The 21,949-nt window shown below is 37.6% G+C and overlaps 1 protein-coding gene across 1 annotated transcript in view; it reads left to right on the top strand.

The window, feature by feature from the left end:
* DOK6 (docking protein 6) overlaps positions 1 to 21,949 on the top strand; it is a 240,258-nt gene that overhangs the window by 101,009 nt on the left and 117,300 nt on the right. The window contains exon 3 of the mRNA XM_066546168.1: positions 15,440 to 15,554. Within this exon, the coding sequence (XP_066402265.1) occupies positions 15,440 to 15,554 (115 nt within the window). The remainder of the gene's footprint in view (positions 1 to 15,439; positions 15,555 to 21,949) is intronic.

Genomic DNA, 21,949 nt, shown 5'->3' with positions numbered 1-21,949 from the left:
ATGAGAGGGAGGTGAACAAGCAAGCAAAGAGTATGGACATGGTCTGTCACTTCAGCTCGACTATTCCTAGTAAAAAAAGTCTGTGCAGCAGGGCAGGTGCACATTACCAGAAAGCAAGGAGAGATTGTTCAGGTTTTTACACCCAAGTAAATTGCTCTCCAATAACATTACCTCATTTGTTCCAGCAGCTGGGAGATATTCACTTCTCAGACATGGCCCAGGAGAGGCCAGTTCCACAATAGGAAGAGCATGTGTTTGGAAGAGAGGGTTTCAGTAGCAGAGACCCTGATGAAGCTGGGGGATAGGCAATTGGGAGGGGAGAGACTGGAATTGAGGTCTCTGAAGCAGGTCCTTATTGGTCCTTGGGGGAGAAATCAAGAGGAAAGAGTTGAGCTATAATACAAAACAGCTGGGCTTGCTGTGGAGATTTGCACCAACCAAACTCCCCTTTTTAATGCAAATGAAAGTGAAATCTGGATATCTTAAATTCAAATAAAAAGTTTAAAGGACATTTTTTTTTACTTTCTTTTGCTTTCACCATGCAATTCCTGGTTTCTTCCATGCCAATATAATCCACACATCTCAGAAGCAAGGAAGGTGTAAAAGAAAATTAATATTTGTGAAACTACATATGTGAAATATACTCATGTGACGACCATTACAGAAGAACCTTGAGAAGTCAGATCATACTATTAAGTCAGAAAAACATTATGAATTTATGACAGTCAAACAAATTTATAAAGCCTCTGCTTAGCAGAATGGTATTTGCTATTTGTTCTTACTGTGGTGAAAAATAGTTATGGAAAATCAAATGCAATCCTATATTTATGACAATGTGTATTATAATAAGTATAGAATAGGTACCAATAAACATAAAGGTATTTATTTGTCATGAGATACAGAGTAGGAAGGCCATAAATCAAACCCAGTGGGGCCCACTGCCATAAACAACAGGAAAATGGTAAACTAGGCCTATGGAACTAGCAGTCAAACACTGAGATCTTCCTTTCCTAGCATTTAGCACTTGACTCTGCATTTGTATTTTTTCCAATATTTTGTGCATCTATTTTCACTATTCAAGTGTAGAAAGTAGGTATACTACATAAATAATAAAAGTTCGTGATGAAAGTTAAAGGACCTAATTATCTAGACTGCAGTTTATTACAACACCAGTAAAAAAATATGTTATGTGGGGACTTTTTTTTTTCCTAATGACAACATTTTCCCTTGAAGCTACTCAGAATTATGTGTCTGTGTTGCTGGGGAATGTTTACCATATTGCTGTGGAAATAGGAAGAGGCACGGGCCCTTCTGCAGTCACTATAAAAGGAAGCAGACAGGTACAAACAGAAGGTTATGGTGTATGAGGGAGGGCCAACAGGTTTGTCTCTGTAATTTTTTTTCTATTAATAAAGGGAGAGGAAATATAATAAGTCTTATGAGTACTAAGTTTCATTTAAGGTTATGGTTTACTTGGAGTAAGGGAGGCTTTGCAATGTAAATAAAGAGCAATTTATTATGAAAATTGGCACAAAACTATCTAAGTTTTTCTTCTTCATAGAGGGAAATTTGAAATTCAAATCACTGGCTGATGAAGGTTATTAAAAATGCATTAGAGTTGAAAATGTAGCTGTGTGTAATTGTCATAATAGATACTCAAAATTAATTTATCCCAAATGACAATTAAGCTAAAAGAATTTTCAAATTATCAGCTTACAAACTTCAGTTAATTTTAGAAACAAATAAAATGAAAACATTTTAAAAAGTTTGTAAAAAATCAAAAACTATTTTAAAATAATCCTAAAAGAAGGGTTACATTTCTGTTTAGAATAATTCCTTTTCTTCTCATGCAAATTACTTCACTCTTGCAATTTTCTTTTACCTCCGTTTCTATGGCATTTTTCTCTCTTTCACCTTTTTTTTCCAGAGATGTCTGGACCACTTTGAATGTGTGTGTACACACATATGTACAGACATTGTCTGAATTTAGATTAAACTAAACTCATTCATTTTCCCTCTATACCTGGTAGTTTTTCATCTAGTTGATGTATTTTTCTGATGAGGAATCTCATAGGTAGACTGGTGCTGTTAATACTTCCTCAGGAATATCTGAAATGGCTCTAATATAGTTGTTTATATTTAAAAACAGCATCAAAATGCCACTTCTGGCATTGTTGGATTGGGATGGGAGTTATTTTTATAGACACTGAGGCATATTTACAACCTTTAAAAATCAACAGAGGGGAAAGTTTTTCTAAATAGTACTACTTTTGTGGTGGGTGTGTAAGTACTAATGTTTTCTAGAAACAAGACAAGCCAGGAACTGTCAGCTAGTGGATATGTCTGTGGTTGAGCTTGCAGATGAGCACACATGGGCTTGCACCACTTGCTGCTGTCCCTGGCCAGCAGTGCATCCAAGCCCCCAGCTGAGTCCTGTGCTTGTGTGTGTGTTTCTCCCCTTTGGAATAAGGTGAGAAAGCCAAGAATAAGGACTACAAAGACAAGGATGTCTCTTTTCCTGGCTAGTGTAATTTATTTTTTTTTCTGAATGTTCCTCTTGATCGTTCAGCAGATAGTCAGCATTTTAGTCCTTAAAATCTGCATCATGAGTTTATTCTCAGCTGGGATTTTTTTTCCCCCTGTGTTATGTTAGAGGTAAGCCTTTGTCACCTGCTTCTGACCCCAGCCTCCCCCATGGTTTCAAAATCTGGCTGAAGGGAGCTACAGCTGAAATTAAAGGCTTGCACAGATTGAAACAGATAGGAAGAGGAATTACACCTGGGGCTCGGCCACTGGCATCATGCACAGCATAGATACAGGCATAATAATTGATGTGCGTGGAAAGCCTGCGGTTACTGGGATCCTCCAACACTCCTGACCCAGTTTGGCAGTGCAGTGAGAGATTTTGTGGTTAGGGTTTTAACTTGCAGTTCAGCAGGAAGAATTATATATACACATCACTTACTGTGTTCAAGTGATTACTGCATGTAAGTCATTTGTTTTCAAATTTAGTCTATGTTAATAAACACTTATTTTTAATTGAGCTGATCTAACAAGATAATTTTGGAAACTAATGCAAGTCAGCTGATTTAAGTAAACAAGAGGAAAATGTAAGAAGTTTTGGAAAAGTATGTTCCTCCTTTCCTTTCCACTCAAAGACCAGGAACATATTCCTTTTAATTAACCAATACCTTTGGGTCAAAAATAGAGCAGATCTGGACATAATCATGTATTTTGGGAATGTCAAAATTGAAAACTCTGAAAACTGGAAACGATTTCTAAGTGTCCAGTGTATTTTATTCACTCCACAAGGATATTAGCACTCATCTAATGATCTAGTGTTCATAGTGAAATATTGCATAAATATGGTTTGCACGCCTACTAACTCTGGCAGGAAGTTCGATATTGAAAGCATTTTTTTTAATTGCAGCTGAAATTTGAGAGGATAATTGTGAAACCTATTTTATTTCAGTTGTGAATCATCTTCCCCCTCTGCCATCTCTCTCTAGCATGATGTTATTTTTCAAGTGTGCACCTGGGTTGCAAATTAGAAAATTTGTGTTGTTTTAGTATTAAGGCATTAGTTTAAATTTTGTTAACACTCACTTTTACAGAAGGCTGTATTTTTCCCCTTTTATTTTAATGCATGCATAGTAGCCTGGTATTCAGATTGCTCTTCAAAATGAAAGGTTAGATTGAAAAACATATTTCAAAGGATCTTTAGGATAGCAAGGAAATGGGATTGAGGAGAACTGGGATTTTTGTTCTGCCAACGACTGTCTGTAAAATTACCCCATGAAGTGTGAATGCATTTTTTTCAGTATGTATTTTAAAATCCTAATTAAAATGTTTGTTAAGGGAATAGGTCCGTGTGCACATGAACTGATCAGATTTCAACTATCACTTTCAAACACCAGGCTACCAGCCAGAACCAGAATAATCCCAGCAGGCTGGTTGATTTTATGGGTTAGGCAGCAGCTCAATCCTGACAGCATTACAGCAGCACGGCTTGAGAGAAAGTAACTTGGCTTGGAAAAATCCCTACATCTTTGCCTGGTAAAGGCAGCTGAAATGACTTCAATACACTTCCTCTGCCTCAAACCTGGTAGGTTTGATTTACCAACACTGTCAACCAGTTTAGAATTTAAAGTAGCATAACAAAAGCTAGTCGAGGAAGATTGTTTTGCGTCCTTAATTTTTTTAAAGTTCCTTGAGACAAAATTAAGAGTTTGTAACTGCTTATGTGGTGAGTGATCAGTTATAGCACACCATGAAACTGGGTACCCAAGCTGTAGGCCATATGAAAGTCAGATGTTCTAATACTTAGAAATAGTTAAAATTTAAAGAATGGAGAGAAGTTTTCTTTATACCCTTTAAAATTTTGAGCCTGCTTTCCCCTTCTCCTAATCCTAATCCCAACACCATGAGCTTTATTTTAACTGGATTTTTCCCCTCCTCTGCTCCAGTTATAGGAGAGGAAGATGAGTAAATGATTTTCATGAGTACACTGGAGTTTGGCCAGTGGTCAACCCACTACAGTTGTAAATAGTAATAATTTTTATTTCTTTTCCATTTATTTAAATTTGGAGAAATTAAAATCATTATTTTATTTTGTATTCAGTCTACATTTACATAATGTCATCTAGGTTTTCTAAAAAGGCTGAAAATTTCAAACATGCATTTTTTTAAATCTCAATTTTATCTGGAGGATAAGAAGGAATTATTCATTATCCTTCTACTGTCAGATCTACACATATTTCTTCCCATCAAAGTTTTCTTTTTTGCCCTGACATTACTGCCTTATACTTAGCCTGATTTATTTTAAATATATTCATTAATTCTGCCCAGTTTTGTGTATTGGTTTTTTTGGTTTTTTTTTATGATGTACTTTTTCTTTTAACAGACAAGATTCTTACTGTTGTTATAGATGTGGTTTCCTTTTAGTACTTAGAGGAATGAACATTTACTTGGTAGAAGTTTCTTAAAAACTTACTCTTCTGAAAAAGTAGCTGGAGACCTGCCCTACAGGTGTAATGCGGAGGTTGATATGCCACTCTTTGGCAATAGTCCTGGAGAGTGTTGTTGCCATAACAACTCCTCTTCCAAGGGTAAATCCACATGCAGTTATAGGGAAAACTCTTCTGTTCTCTTTCTGAATTGTTTTTCCTTTTTTATGATCCATTCTTTCACTTCTCTGATCTTGGGATTTCTCTTCTTCCTTATTATGTTTCTCTTGTAATCTTATGCTTTAAGATTTTCTATTCTTTCATTAAATAGGTATTTTTCCTTTTTTTCTGCCTCATTACATTTTAACCTTAGGTCCTGTTCTCCAGTCTCTTGCATCTCCTTGTCCTATTGCTGGTTTTGTGCAATATATGCTGATGTTGTGGAAATGTGTTTCATCTTAAATACTCTGAATGGCCTAATACCATAAGGGTTTGTCCAAACCCACAAAGGTCCAAATATCCTTGCAGGTCTGTTAGCATCCCTTTCTTAAACTTGCAAGTTATTTCTTATGAAGAGTTTTCTTGTCCAGTTCCTGCTCACAGCAGAGCCACCTCTGAGGTCCAAGGTCTGAGCAAATGTGGTTGCACAGGGCAGTGTCCAGTTGAGTCTCCAAGGATGGAGATTGCAGAGTCTCACTGGGCTGCCTGTCCCGCTGCCGGACTGTCTTCATGGTGCGAACATCACTTCTCATGTGCAGCCTGAACATCTCTTGTCTCAGTTTGTGCCCATTGCTCATTTTCCTCCCCCCAGGGACAGCTGTGATGAGCCTTGCTCTGCCTCCTCAATAATCTCCCTGCTGGCACTGGGGGGACTACAGTTACATGCTCTCAAAGCCATCCCTGCTGCAGGAGGGAGCAGCCTCTTCCTTCAACCTCTACACCCCAGGGCAAGAGGTCCAGCTCTGGCTGTCCTGGGGAGCCTCTCCTGAACTCACTTTGTCATTGGAGTCACTTTTTCATTAAAGTCCCAAAACTGGGCAGGATATTAGAGATGTGATCTAATGAATACTGAGTTAAAAAAAAAAGTCACTTCTCTTGATTAATGGCCTGTGCTTCTGTTAATGCAGCCATTTCCCCAGTCTCAAAGGTCTTTATGCTTTTCAGGCAGCACACTGCCTTTTCTTAAGAGCCCAAATCACATCCAGTTCCATCCAAAGCTGTAACAAAATTCTACTCTGTGGCAATTGGATTTAGCAATGTCAGAGAAGCCACTGCTAGCTGCTCACTGAAAGCTGAGCTGGAGGCAGATGTTTAGATGCTTTGAGATCCTGTCTGTGGTCCTCTGATCTGTACTGAGCCAACATCTTGTGTTCTCCTTTTGCAGACTGGAAGCAGCATATTGGTGCCTCCTTTGCGCTTTTCTTGCTGTGATAGTTGACATGGCCTTTGCTTTTTAAATCACTCTCTCATTGTTGCCATACTGTTTCTGGTTTGGGGTGGTTCTTTACTGTCTGGGCATCCCTCACTGGAGTCCTTGCTCCTTGTCCCTGTGTTGGCTTTTGCTTTGTCACGTTACTGCTTGCGTGGTATTACACAACAGATGGTCGTATGTGGGCCATTATTAAGAAATAAGAGGATAAATGATTGCATTTTGTAGCTTTCTCTTCTGCTTCTATTTTTTCTAGTTAGAACTTAAATGACAGGAAGGTAGTGTGCAATGCAAAACAGAAACCCATTTATGTAAATTCAGACCTTTTCTTCTGCCCATGCAATTTCCAGGACTCTGCACAGTGGAAATAACATTCAGTAGATTGAATTGCAGAATCATTTCTCTCCCAGTTTCGTATGGGAGGCACATGTTTGGAAGAATTCAAATAAGATATAACCCAGAATGGGGCACTTAAGGTTTTATTCATGATTTTTGTGGTTTTCATCTCTTTCGGACCTCCTTTCTTATTTACCATGGAATTTTAATTTTTGTAGAGATGCAAATATAATAAGTGATTTGGAAGTAATATTTCTGTAATTGTGGAATATTTATCTATTTAAATGTACAATTTGAGCACCAGACTCCACAATGTGTTATATATATACAGTCTTTACATGTCCATGTAATACAAAAGGAAATCCTACCCCTTCAGCTGAATGACTAGAACAGATTTTTAGTACAAGAAGCAAACAAAAAACGTCCAGTGTTTGTCAATAGTGAAGTGTTGTAGATTAAAGAGAAAGTGTATTGAATTGTTCCTAAAATCCTTCCTCTTTGAAAGAAATAAACATAGGTACAAAGAAAGTAATCAGAAAAGAGGAAAAATACATAAATACTGTAAAGAAGCAATGCATCTCAGTTAATATAAGCCTTTATTTAAATTAAGTGTCTTTTGGAATTTAATAGCTTTTCACATCTAGGAATATAACCAAGATACTGAAGTAATAACAAAACACCCAAACATTTTAAATGATAGGTGTTTTAAGATGCATTGACAATAACAGTTTCATAATATAAAATATTTTGCTAGTATAATGAAATTGTGAGCCTGTAATTATTTTCTGTTATTTACCTGGGTAACAAATGCTCTTTCAAAAAGAAGACTTAAGGTTGATAGACAGGCAAGGGCTAAATTGTTTTTTGAGAGACCAGAGGTTTGTTACTAGAAATCTATTTCCTGATCTTTTCTGGCTAGACAGATGTAATTGACCTGTGTGTGCTGTTCAGAGATTTTATTTTCCATGTAAAAATCGTAAATAATTTCCTTAATCATCAGCCTATACCTGTGTATCCTGCTATGGCTACATGGCACCAAAGGCTTTCTTATATTAGTAGTTTTCCTACACTTGAATTATTTACCAGATATCTGCAGCATGGCCTTACTGGAATTAAATTACAGTTGGTGTAGCTAGAGACAAGTGGAGTTAGACTTCTGAAATCTATTAGGATGCTTTTCCTAGTCTCTTGGCACAGACATGCACTAAAACTGAAACAGACCAATTGTTTATTATTTCTTGTAACTCAGTCCCCTGGCATCTGACAATGCTTGTGCATTCTGGTAGGGAATAGGGAATTGAAGGAATTTGGTATTAGTGCCAAATTTAGGATCTTCATTCAGAAAGGTGACTTCAATTTTCTGTGAACCTCTCACGTTAAATATTACTATCACAGACTTCAAGGAAATGAAGATTTTTATTTTTTTTTTCAAAGTGAGGACATAAGCTAAATGCTTCCTCTGATCATCTTGTCTTTTTGACCATATAGCATGAGATTTGTTTACTGTTGGTTCTTTCAGAGGTGTCCTTTGCACTTTCTTCTCTTGTTTTTAAGGTTGATGCACTGCTCTATGTTGAGTTTGTTTTGTTAGGTTTTTGTTTTGATTGTTGATCCACCCAGATGTGGCTAGAAAGTATTTACAAGGTGTTGATAGTTATGGACTTTATTATTCCTATGTCACATTTACTAAAGGAAGGAAGTGGAAGCTCTGAATGTGGTTTTCTTCCAGATAAGATATTACACCAACACAAAACAAGTTAAATTTTTGGGCTTATCTCCAGACCAAAATAAAGAAAAACAATAAGGATGAGAGGAAGTGCATTGCATTACTTGAATCAATATTTAAATGATTCATGAGTGATCAAGATATATGAGCAATAGTGTCAGAAACCTTATTGTAGGATCTTTTGCCTTCTTGTTCAGTGCTTGATGTATCTGTAAAAAACTATTACATTTTGGTGAACAATCCAAACATCCAAAAATATTTGTTTCCAGATCAAGTGTGTTTTTTTCATCTGTGCTTACAAGGAATCTTTGAGATTAAGCAAATTCCTGGCTGTGAGAGGAACCAAGTTACAGTAACCAACACTGATGTGTAGCCTTGAGACCCTGATGCAAGTCTAGCCTCGTATAATTTTGCAGGAGTGAGATTACGCCTTTACCAATCCTAGAAGTTATCCTACCTAGCAGCCCTTCAAGGCTATGTCCTTTTATCAAATATTAATGAGAAGTAGAGGACTTGGATGCCTCTGATACAGCTATGTCAAGCCCCATCCCCCCTCCACCAAGAAAGAAAAAACCCTGTATAATAGATGAAAAAAAAATTCTAAAAGAAAGAAAGAAACCTTGGCAAATTTTGGTTACATGTAAGCTTAGTAACTCTTCCACATCTTTTCATCAATCAGTGTTAAATTATCTTTCTAGAGAAAAAGCAAAAGTGGTTTTAAAGACTGATACAAAAAAATCAAGAAATAGAAAAAAAAAAACAAACTAGGAAATGTTTGTGTGGGCTGCTGAGTGATGGACATATGAAACAGGAATTATTGATGAGGAGTAGGAGAACTGAGAAATGGTCCAGGTGCTAAGAGTCCCTAGCACATACCACACTGAGCAACATATGGAGAACAGCACTAAATGTCTAGTAGAGAAAAGAAAGTCTAAGCTAACATGCTAATGGTAGTGGAAATTTGTATACTACATAATCATAGCCTAATAAAAAAGGATTTATTTCACCTCTTGGAAGAAATCAAAGGATAAAAAAATCAGAAAAAATCTAGCTGCAAGTTTGCTCACTAAGGAGGCAATATTAGGGATTTTATTCATTGTTTAAATTAATTTTGTTCTAGACAGGTACAATTGGAGGAAATAGGAAAACTTATTTACAAAGTTTTTGCTGGTTTGAGTTGTTTTCAATGTTAACAAAGTTTTAGGTGAAGTATAATCCCACAATGGGAAAATGCTCTTTTATTTTATTTTATTTTTTTTAACATCTGGTTAAGACTGTTACATATGTAATGGCACAGAAAATTTTTCCTTTTTTTATGTTTGTATTACTGATGCAAGATTATCAATGGTATAGGTAGTTTCAGTATGATATTTTGTTGTTGTGAAGAACAAAAATATTTTCAATGTATTAGACTGAATTTTGTAAACAAGTCCATTACCCTACCAGAGGGAGCAAATTTTGGTATAGTGTTCCTTGCTTAAAAAAGTAGATTTACCTAATGTACTACTCATAAAAAACGGGGACTTTTTTGTACTTTTTAAAAATTTTGTTAGTCTTTTAAAACATTCTTAAAATCTGCTAAGTGATGTTTTTAATTATTTCAAAGTAGCATGATTTTTATAAGTTTTCTACTTTCTTTTTCAGTAGCTTTGATATTTTTTCCCTTCTAAAAATGCCTATTTATTTTTGCGGGTTTTTTTAAAAAAATACTAGATAAAATTTAATCCACAGTTTTAAAAATCACGGAGCTAAAGCAATCTGGTTGCCAAGGGAAAGTTCATCTTTTCCTTCATACAAGATAATATACTCTCAGGTGTTTTTTTAATTGCACATGTTCAGCAAGTAGAGAAATGACTCATGCTTAATTGGCATTAAATCCAGAATTCAGAATTTCATTAACTTAATTCTCTATCAATGGGAGGATAGACTTTCACAGTTTTGCCTCTATCTTTCTACTCTGAGCGTGGAGGGAAGCATACAGCACAATTGAAAAGATGAACATTGAAGCAAATTTCATCTCTATTTGATATTGAAAATTATATAAGCAATAGAAATAATGAGGGGCTTATTTGATAATATGGCCTTTCTAGTTGTTAGTGTAAATTTGTGTTTCCGAAGTGTTCTCATTTCTTTTTCTGTTAGCTTGCCCAGTAAAATTATACCTAAAATCTTTATAAGTTTCCTATGTCCTCAAAAGTTGTAGCTAAAATTATTTCCTTCAGTTCTTGTAAAGTAAAGAGTTCCAATGAGAAAGATATGATTTTTGAAGAAAAAAAGTGTAACTGGCAGAAATGCTTTGGCCACGCATGTTAAACCACTAAAGTATTTGACAAGGATATAAGTGTCTCACAATATCTCATAGTAGTTTCAAACAGGTCCATTTTTCATGGAAAGGTGTAGACAAGAGGGATATGATTTCTGTGTGAGACTACAAATGGCTCAAAAAGTTTATCTTAAAGAAAGAAGGTAAAAGTCAGGGAGTTTGGAAGAGGCAATTTATGTAACTTTGTCACATAGGAGTTATAAGAAGTTCTGTGCTGTCTAGGGAGGTCCTATGATTTCAGAGACAAAGAAAATCAAAGTGTGTTTAAAACAAATACCCTTTTCTCCTGCATGGAGACTATGTTTCTTCACTTCCCCTGCATGTTGTTCAACTTAATCACTCATATGAGTACCAAAAAGCAGCACATAAGAATTTGGCAGTGTTCTCATTGTCTCTTTCAGACATTAAATTCCCACAAGCAAATAAAAAGAATTCTGTTGTATGTACAGTTTTTGCTGACAATATTCTTGAGTGTGTGAGGGATATTGCATATGTGACTATATTAAACAAGGCAGGATTAATGTACTGATCAATAAGATGACCCAAAAAACCATCTTTACAGGTAGCCATGTGTGTGTACGCAGGTATGTCTGTATTTATGTTTCAAACATAAATTACTATCAAAATTTTGTAGTTTTAGTGCTAGGAATATAAGATTTTTGGCTCTATTATTGTTATTATTTTATAAGCATTGCAGGATCTTTCAGTAATCTGTAACACTCAAGTATTAAGAAAAAAGAATAGATCTCTACCATATAACAGAGACTAGAAGAAGGCTTAATATGCCTTGTTGTTACTATTCAAAGCAATTCTATTTCTTTTTCTGCTATTCCAGAGGGAGAAGTTTTTCCTTTTAAGTACTGTAAGATTTAAGGCACTTTTATATGCATGGTGTGCAGTGTCACACACATGCACACATGTGGGAACTCAGCACATCACTCTGGATGTCCAGAGTTACCGAGAGAACCCTTGGGGGTCTCGGAAATCCTGGAATGTTGCCAGGAGTGTTTGGTGGCTTGATTTTGATCCATCTACAGAAGTGACAGCAGTTTGAGGACGTGAGAATCACTTGGGAGTGAAGGGTGCAAAGAAGACACATTTATAGGGTGAAATATAGATTTTAGGGTTTTTGGTACAGGGGGGTTATGGAGACAAGATGGAGGGATCAGGGCGTGTCTCGTCCTTCTTCTTTCTTCTTGTCATTCATTTTCTGTGGTGATGTTGGCACTTGGGGATTGGTTTATGGTGAAGGTGCACTTGCTAATATGGGTGAAAGGTATTGGGAAATAAAGATAAATATCATGTACGTAGATTTTAGTATAAAAAGACACGACTGCCCTGTGGGTGGTCAGAGTGCCTTTAGCTGCCTTGCAGGTCAGACCTCTGTTGGGCAGACAGAAAATTTTGTAGATAAGAAACAATAAACAATCTGAAGATCGAAAAGCTGAAGAGTCCAGACTCGTCCTTTGAAACGCGTGCCACCCAAGAACCACCCTACCCGTGTCCGGGCAGAGACAGACAGCCAACCGGACACACACACTTATGAAAGTGTCACTTTCTGTATTAATTGCTTGTGTAAGAATCACTGGAGCTTTTTCCTCCTATCAGTGTTTTCCCTTTCCTATTGCACCACCAGCTATTTTTTTTAAATTTTCTTTAATAGTAACCTGAGATTTTTGTGTCCCAAATAATCCTAAATATTTTGCTCCTATATCTTCTTATTTAGCAGGACTAGTAGATCTGTACCCTGTCAAGACTAGTAGATCTGTACCGTCTTTAGTAAGACTGGTAGATCTGTACCTCTGACTTTGGGGCCTTCTGTGTCTTCAAAATTCAGTGATGACTTATGGATTTCTTATTGTTCCCTCAGGTTTTGAATTCTAGAGTCTGCCCTCTCCTCTGCCTACAAATGCTTTCTTTCCTCTCTTTTGGGGGATTTCCTTGAGATTACAAGAGCCTTCTCACACATTAGTTCATTTACCATGCATGGATCAAGGCAAATCAATAGATATTTCAGTAACTTCTTTAATGGGACAGGGATATTTGTGGAATTCAGCCCTTTTCTTTCCCCCAAGCCAAAAAGTAGTGGCATGTATGGATTCTTACAAAGCTCTGAAAATGCATGACAAAAGTTAAAATTATAAGGGATTATGAGCCAAATGGTGAGGCAAATGCACCTGTGTCCAAAAAAGGTCAAAAGGTCAACCTGGAGAATACAGGGAATTTGGCAATCAACCAAAGGTCAACCTGGAGAATTTCTGGCAGTCTTACTTCAGCCTATAGGAAGAACTGTGGAGTAAATATATTATTTGTGAAAGGCAGCGTGGATTTACCAAGGATAAGTCATGCCTGACCAGTATGACCACCATCTACAATATGTTATGAGAAGAACTTTAGCAAAGCTTTACACATTTTCTCCCATGACATTTTCAAATTGAAGTTGGGACGTTATTATTTACGCAGGTGGATGTCCAGATGATGTGAAGATGGTCAGCTAGTCAGACACAGAAAGTTGTGGTTAATGGGTTGGTTATTATGTGGTTAATGGGTGGTTATTAATGTGGTCAATGTGGTCACCTCCTTGGAGGGCTGTAGCAAGTGTGGAACTGCTGCGGTCTGTACTGGGACCTGTCTTGATATTGTTATCAGGGACCTAGAGGAAATAAGGGAGCTGCACCAATGTGTAGAGAGCAAATTGGGAAGGATCAGTTGATAGGATTTTGGTAGTCAAGCTGCCCTTTCAGCAGCCTGAACAGGCTAGACGAAGGGGCTGACATGGACTTTGTTAAATTGAATAAGGGCAAGAACCAGGTGCCAGTCTGGGGATAGAAGAGCCCCTGCGATGGCACAGGTTTGGCACTGGCAAGCTGGGAGCAGGTCTGCAGGTAGGGCCCTGGATCTTGGTGCCTCAGCCAGCAAAGCTCCATGGGCTCTATGGACAGAACCATGGCCAGTCAGTACAGAGGATTATTCTCCTCAGTTTAGCACACATTAGACGGTGTTTATAGTACGAGATCCATTTCTCGTCCACCTCTTACAACAAAGATATTGACAAACTGGAGTGAGTTTTGCTGAAGGATGTCAAGACAGACTCTAGAGAAGTCTTCAGTTCTGTTCCCAAGTTCGTCAGCACACACCACATTCCTCTTCATGCTTTGTCTCAGTTCCTTTTGTTGGCTTGATGCCTTTCACTGCTCGTCTGCTATCAATATTGTATTGAAATGTCTTTGCCCCAACGTGTTCCATTTGTTAATGCACCATATAAAATCTCTTCTGCTTTAAAATTATTTTCAACATGTGAAAAGGAATGCTGGAACTGTACACCAGGAGCATAACAATTACAAAGCAAAACAAACAAAAAAACTCCACCTACATTCAGTCCATTTTTTTCTGTAGTCATAGAAGTCCAAACTATTATGGTTGACATTTTTCTGGAAATTTATTCTGCCTGAGGCAAATGACCTGCCTGAGAAAAACTAACTCTAACTGAATAAAGTTTGCCCAGAGTTCGAAGAAACTGAGAAAAATATTTCAGAATATGAAGTGTTAATCAGTCTAATATATTCCACCAGGTTGGAATAACATTTTTCTTCCATTTTTGTTAATTGTAGTTATATACATCCATCAAAAGAAAACGGAAATAGTTTGAATTTTTCATGTTGTAAATTTCCTGCAAGAGTATTTTATGTTGATAAGCCATTCAAAGTTGATAAGCTTTTCAAATATTTAGTTGATTTAAGTTGATAAGCTTTTCAAATATTTAGAAAATAAAATGAAATTTTGAGTTCTTTTGAGGATGACAGATATACATTTTAAAGACACATGAGGATCTACCTTTATAAATGTAGTGATACTATTTGACATATTAGTTGAGTTACCTTCCTTTACTAATGAAACACTGTTCTTCCAACATTACGTTTTCTGTTTGATCAGATTCTGAAACTGATCCAAGTTGTATGAGTATAGAAATTGAAAAATAGATTATACAAAATCCCAAGGCTGAGTTGATGTCATTGTAAACTATTTCCATGTAGGACTTATTAAAGAAACATAGTTTTGTGGAAATTTATTAGAGAAATAGAGTTATTAGAGTTAAGTTTTACAACTTAAGACTCTACCTATTTATGTGGGTTTTTTAACCAATTACCAAGCTTATAAATATAAACAACCCTAGGGGTTTAGGAATGGTACTCCCCAGTTTAGTTCTCCCACCAACTCAAAACCACACTGCTGCTCACTCACTCCCCCTTCCCCCCCCCTTCCCACTCCTTTGGAATGGAGTTGAGAATTGGAAGCACAAAAGCTGAAAATCATGGGTTGAGATAAGAATGATTTACTAGAAACAGCAATGAGACAGAAAAATGAACAGTACCAGCAGCACAAAGAAACAATTTACATGGAAAAGCCTGCAACAATATCCGGCTCTTCCCCACCAGGCTTTCTCCCCAGTGGAAGAAGAGAGAGTTCCTTACTCCTGCCCCTGGCAATGAGTGAGGTGGAGTGGAATAACATCTGGGCCTTGCCACACACTTCTCCTGCTTGCTGCGAAAAATTAACCCTGTCCTGGCTGAAACTAGGACAGGGAAAAAACAGTTTATAGTAAAAATTGAGCATTTAAGGTTAATATTTTTATTTGTACTATTTATACACTGGTCTAAAATACTTTTCTTCATTTTAAGGTAACTGAGCTGCACAATATCAAAAATATAACCAGATTGCCTCGAGAGACAAAGAAGCATGCTGTGGCAATTATCTTTCATGATGAGACATCAAAGACGTTTGCGTGTGAGTCAGGTAAGTAATTGGTGCTTCATCTCTAGCTTGAAGAAATCAAGTTGCACATCAAAGTCTGGCTCGGATGAATTAACTCACAGTGCCAGAGAGAAATTCTTAGCTTAAAGAAATTTGTGGTAAACAAAAAACTTTGGAGTTTGGGGTTCAGGTCTTTTGGGGTTTGGTAGGGTTTTTTTAATACATGATGAGAGGTGTTAGGGGTGTTACAGAGCTCTTTTTTCTATTATTTTTCTTTGCATGCAGATGTTTTAAAGACTGGAGGTTTTGAGCTAAACTTTTAAATCCTAGTAAAAAATAACCTGTAAGATGTTATTAAGTCAAGATGTGAAGCATTCTTTTTTTAACAAGCTTTGCTATAGGCAGTTACTAAACTAATAATTATCATGCCATTGCAAATAAGTAGCAAATACCAGCTAAAACCTCAGGATATTTTAAAGCAGCGTGTCAAGCAGTCTGTGGTTTGAATGACTCCATAGCATAATGACTAGACTAGCATAGAACAAGACTTGGCCATTAGAGTACACAATGGCAGGCAGTTACTTGTGAGACACTGAGCACTGCACAATTAAAGTGTACTATTTTCTTATTTTAAAGTACAATTGTATGCATCTGTGTCCTAGGGTATATTTTGGGTGGAATGGGAAATTCTTTAATGATAAAGTTTGTGCTTTTTTAGTGACATATTTGAAACTTTACATTTTAAAAGTTTATATAGATAATACTATATATATATATATATATATATATATATATATATATATATATGTTGGTTTTGGTTTTTTTAAATATATATGTAACATTATGTATATATGGTGAAGGGCCTAGAAGAAAAGCCATATAAGGAGTGACTGAAGTTGGTCTGGAGAAGAAGAAACTGAGGGGACATTTCACTGGAGTCTACAACTTCCTTTGAGGGGAAGAAGAAGACAGACACTGATCTCTTCTCTGTGGTGATCAGGACCCCAGGGAATGGCCTGAAGTTGTGTCAAGGGAGTTTTAGGTTGGAATTAGGAAAAGGTTTTTCATCCCGAGGGTAGTTTAGCTCTGGAAAAGGCTCCGCAGGGAAGTGATAACCACACCTCCCTGCCAGAGTTCAAGAAGCATTTGGAAGATACTTTTGGGCACATAGTGTGACTCTTGGCACTGTCCTGCACAGGGGTAGGAGTTGAACTCTATGATCCTTGTGGATCCCTTCCAACTCTGGATATTCTATGATTCTTTATCAATATTATCTTATAAACATTGCATAATGGACAATCTAAATAATAAATTAAATTCAGTGAAACAAAATCTGAGAAATGTGAAGGAGGTTAAAGGTGTGCGAGGTCATGAATTATGTAGCTTTTATATCAGATATTGCAAACAGTAATATGTATATTCCATCATGAAAGATAGATTGACTTTTTTTGTTAATTAATTTAAGTTTAGAGACACACATATAAAATCTGTGTCTGTCTACAATTGGTTTAAGCAATCATTAGATAAGTAGCCCACATTAAAGATTTTGAATTCTAATCTGTAGAATTGATAGTGACTCTATATTATGATTAATAATTGAATAAAAACATTTTAATTATATTCCAATAGCACTGAAGTCAGTCCTGTGGAAATTTTTCCATTTGCCTATGCATGCATTCCCCTTCTTCCTTATTGAGATCTTGTTCTTTCCCTAGAATTATCAGGTATATTTGAAAAGAGTGAGAGCAAGTCATGACTTCAGAATTCTTTCACCAAAGAAGGGACAAACCTAAGGAAGTTCAGCATGTCTGGCCCGCTCCTCCTTTTCTTCTTAACCTGGAACCCAGTTGTAAATACAAGGCACATGTAGTACCATAAGATGCTAGCAGGGTGTCAGTATGAGATGCTCTCCCTTTATGCTCTATACAAAAGTGTGTTTTGAGTGGACAGAACCCTGGGTGAAGTGGCAAACAAGTGGAGAGCTTGTGGACAAAGAACAAAGTTCAGGCCAGGATAGGTGATGTAGTAGGTGTCTGCTCTAGACCTTCTCATCAACAAGAGAAGGCAGATGAAGCAATCTTGGGGCAGGTGGAAAAAGCCTTATAGTCCCAGGCATTGGTGTTCCTGGGTGACTTTAACCTACTGGAAGGCCATTAAGGCTGAACACAAGCAATCCAGATTTCTGAAACAGATTGAAGACAACTTCTTGATACAGATGATCAATAGTGTGATGAGGGGAGATGTTTGTTCAGGGACGTGCTTGGCAGCATCCTGTGGATCCTTGAAGGGCAAAGGAGCCCAGGAAAGCTATCCAATCTGCAAGGACAGCATCCTCTGAGCACAAGAACTGTTCTCCCCATTCTCAGAAGACAAGCTTTACAGAAGATGAGTATGAATGGACACGGAGCTCCTGACTCGCTCAAATACACACAAAAAAACCCACAATGAAGCAGAGAGTGCCTCCTTGGGAGGGATACAGAGGCATTGTCTATTTACATAGGAATGGAGTTCAGCAAGCTCCACCTCAGGGAAATGCAAGATAGAAAAGGTTTCTTAAAGTACGTCAGGAGTAAAATAAAGGCTAAGTGAGCGTGGGCCTATTGCTTGCTGGAATAGTCGACATAGTGACAAGGGTCATGAGAAAGGCTAAGATACCTTTTCTACTGTGGTTTTCACTTGCAAGACTTGTCCTGAGGCCTTCCAGGTCCCTGAGCCCCTGAGCTTGATGAAGTATCCCTGGCAGAGGAAGGCATAGTGAGGCATCATTTAAATCACCTGGATTTCGTACAAAAGTTAGTGGAGCTTGATTGTCAAGAATGACAAGAGGGAGGATTCAGATAACTGTACTCCAGTCAGCTCAGCTCAGTCCCTGAGAACACTGCTGGAGCAAATTACATGTAAAGACATGAAGGACAGCAAGGTGAATGGGAGAAGAAAATAAAACTTCCCATATGCAAATCATGTTTGCCATGATGAGGTGTCTGGCAAAAGAAAGGCAGTGCTTCTTATATACCTTAATTGTAATGGTCTTTTACACCCTCTGTAGCTTCCTACATAGCCCCCCAAACTGGTGGGGCATGGGATGGATAAAGACACTATAAAGTGGACAGAAAATAGGCCAGACTTAAAAAACCAAGGTTGTGAAGCCAAGCTTGCAGCCAGGATGTAGTGGATCCCTGGAGTCAGTGCTGGGACCAATACCATTCAATGTCTTCATTGATAATCTGCATGATGGGGTGAGGGTACTCTCATCTGGTATGCAAGTGACACCAGGCAGGGGTGACCCAATTTGGGAAGGCAGGGCTGCTGTCAGAGGGACCTGGACAGGCTGGAGAAATGGGCTTACAGAAACCTTATGAAGTTCAGCAAGAACAAAAGCTCTTTGCCCTGGTTTGTGGTAATCCCAGCCACAAGGCAGGCTTGGAGCCAGCTGTTGGAAGCAGATCTGCAGAAAAGGCTCTGAGGTCATGGTGCACAACACTCCCTGGACAGCATTAGTAAGGGTCTTCACAGCAGGTACTGGAAAGTGATCCTTCCTTTTTTTTCAACACTTGTAGGACTACATCTAGACTGCCATGTCCAGTTTTGTGCATGCAGCACAATATTGACATACAGGAGTGAACCCAGGGGAGGGCACCAAGAGTCAGGAGCACATGACATATGAAGAGAGACTGAGGGCTTATTCAGCCTGGAGAAAAAGTATTTCAGAGGATCTTATTGCTTATGTGATCTGAGAATACAGAGAAGATTGAGCTATAAAAGCGTCAAATATCTGGCTGTTTCTGAATGACTACAAATTTTGGCTGTGAGCACAGTGCAGTTTCAGTCAGTTTGCCTTCCTGCATGCCTTCAGTCTGTCTAAGCAGTATAGACTGCATGACATCTATCAGATGAGAAAGATACACAGTTTTGTTTCACTAAAATCTGACTCTCTTTAACTCCAAATCTTTTGTTTTCTGAACTAGGAAAACAAATTTAGTTCCCAAGTCATTTCCACAGTGAATTCTGTCTTCTCACAAGGAACTGTTGCCATTTTTACTGCTGCTGAAATGTGCCAAGTACTTGGCTTTCCTGTATGAAACTTAACAAAATTTAAGGAAGGTTTGAAGAACTTGCTTCTTATTTAAAATGGGTTCATTTTTTGCTCTTGTTTAGTGGCACTGGTTTATATGGAAAAATGCATAGACTTTTATAGCCTCACAGTGTATAGTGATGTACACACAATGGTGTTTATTTTGGCAAATCTTCTTGCCACTTCTTTGGTTGATTCTAAAACTTTACTAATCCCTATTCTTTCCGGTGGCTTCAGTGTCAAAAAAACACTCAAGTGGTTTTGACTCAAGGCAAAAATCTTCTAGAATCATAACTGCTTGACCTTACTTTTTTAGGACTCTAGAGTTTCATAATGTGGAAATTTTTCTACCATGAAGCCTCTAAATATACACAAGGAGATGCATTGTTTCTTATCATCTTGACTTCTAGAGGCAGATGGAAGGAGAGTAACATTAAACCCATTGCAAAAGGTCTGCTGAGCATAGAGTCAACAAATTTTTGGAGACAAGGAGAAAGGAATACTCAAAGCTGAGTTGATTTTAGGGACTGAACAATGTGAGGGAGGGGTTCTGTCAGTGTTGTACCATAAAATGATTTTAAATGAAGGTATCATTTTGGTTTTGATAGCATGAGCTGATGCCTTGTTCTCTGTGCCGTCTTAAAGTGCCAAAAAGCAGCACATTTTTCTGGCACATAGCTTTCTTAATTGTGGAATTAGGCACAATATAATACTATTCTGTTTTAAAATAGGTCTCTAAAGATGCAGAACACTTTGGTTCTCCACAGACAGCCTGAGAGCTGTGATACCAGCCCACTGGGTGTGCTGGCTCAGAGCATGTGTTTTTTTCCCAAGCTCCTGCAGCTTTTAGTCCCTCATCTTGCTTATTGTCTTCAAGGCAGCTACTGGCAAATCTGAGCTCTGGGTGGGCTGTAACCCCTATATTTCCATTAGAATTTCAGCAAATTAGTAATCTGAGATGCATCTAATTGTTGGTAATCTTCATTTGCTAATGAAAACGTTCTACAGAAAAACAAATCAGACTCCTCCATATGTTTTGTTATCACCTACCCATCACTACCAGTGCTCCCAACGTCTACAACAGCTGTAGAAATGTGCTCCATTCTGAAGCCCTACTGAAAAATTTTGAAGAGCAAAACTCATATATTATCCTTCCCTGAATAAAAGCATGGGATAACAAGTCTTTAAAGAAGAATTATCCCTCTTCAGGAAGAAAGGAAGCTTCTTGCTGTCACTATATCTGTTTCTGACATCTTCTCTAAGGGGCAGAAACTTGTGACTTTGGTGATTAGCAAGCAACATTTTAAAATTCTCCATTACTATGAGAATTGTTTCAGTAGAAGTGAACTAATGAGAAGTCAGGGCTGATTAACTAACATGAAAAGTAGTCTATAACTCAGTGAACCTACAACGGACTTTAAAGCATGGGAATTCTTCTTCAAACTGTGGGAAATTGCTGCTGCCCTAACAAGGAACATGCTATGATCTCAATTTGAGTCTTCCTGAATATTGTGTGAAAGTGTTTGCCATTAAGGGAATTTTTGTGTGGTTGTTTGTTTTTGGTTTTGTTTTTTTTAATTAAGAATTATGAAATTCTGGGGGGTTTTGTCTTCATTCTGAAGTGTATAATCAAGCAAGTGGAGAAGATTTTTTAGCTCTGCATTCTAGCTGCTGGGTTTGACATGCTGACTTTCCTTGATACCTTTGCCAAAAAAGTTGTTGGGTTTGGTCTTGTTTGGTTGGGGACCTTTTGTTATTGTTGAGGTTTTTTTTTTTTTCCTTCAGATAGGTGGCTCTCACTTTTTGTGTAGTTACAGCCATGCCTGGATGCATGTATCTGTTAAGATGCCCTTCTTCCTGCAAGCCTGGTATCTGTAATGTGACTGTAAGACAAGTGTCTGAACTGAGACAGGTGTTCTGAAATGCCCTTTAAACTCTCACAAAACTTCTAGATGTGATGCAGTGAGCAATAGTGGCTGTGCAGGACCAGCAATAAAATGAAATTGGAGGGCATGCGTACTGATTTAATCCAGGATTTTATGGTGCTGTTTCAGAAGATGCTAGCATGATGATGATTGTGCCTGAATAATAGCTAGCTTTTAAGGAATGCTGCTTCTGATTTGTGCTAGTCAGGGACAGACCATATGGGGGCTTGATTTTTCCTTTAGTGATGACAGTAAAATACTAAGTGATACCAATCCCTGGGCATTTTATGCTTAGTCGCCCCTCCAGCACAGGTTTGTGTAAAATCTATTCTGATGTCTAAATGACAGAATGTGATGAAAACTGATGAACTTTTAAACCTAGTTCTTAAAAAAATAAAAACAAAAACCAATTAAAATTAGGGGAGTTAAATATATTATGG

This window comes from Molothrus aeneus, chromosome 1 (genome assembly GCF_037042795.1).
Source record: "Molothrus aeneus isolate 106 chromosome 1, BPBGC_Maene_1.0, whole genome shotgun sequence".
NCBI classification, from domain to species: Eukaryota; Metazoa; Chordata; class Aves; order Passeriformes; family Icteridae; genus Molothrus; species Molothrus aeneus.
This window is presented reverse-complemented; position numbering and strand designations above follow the sequence as displayed.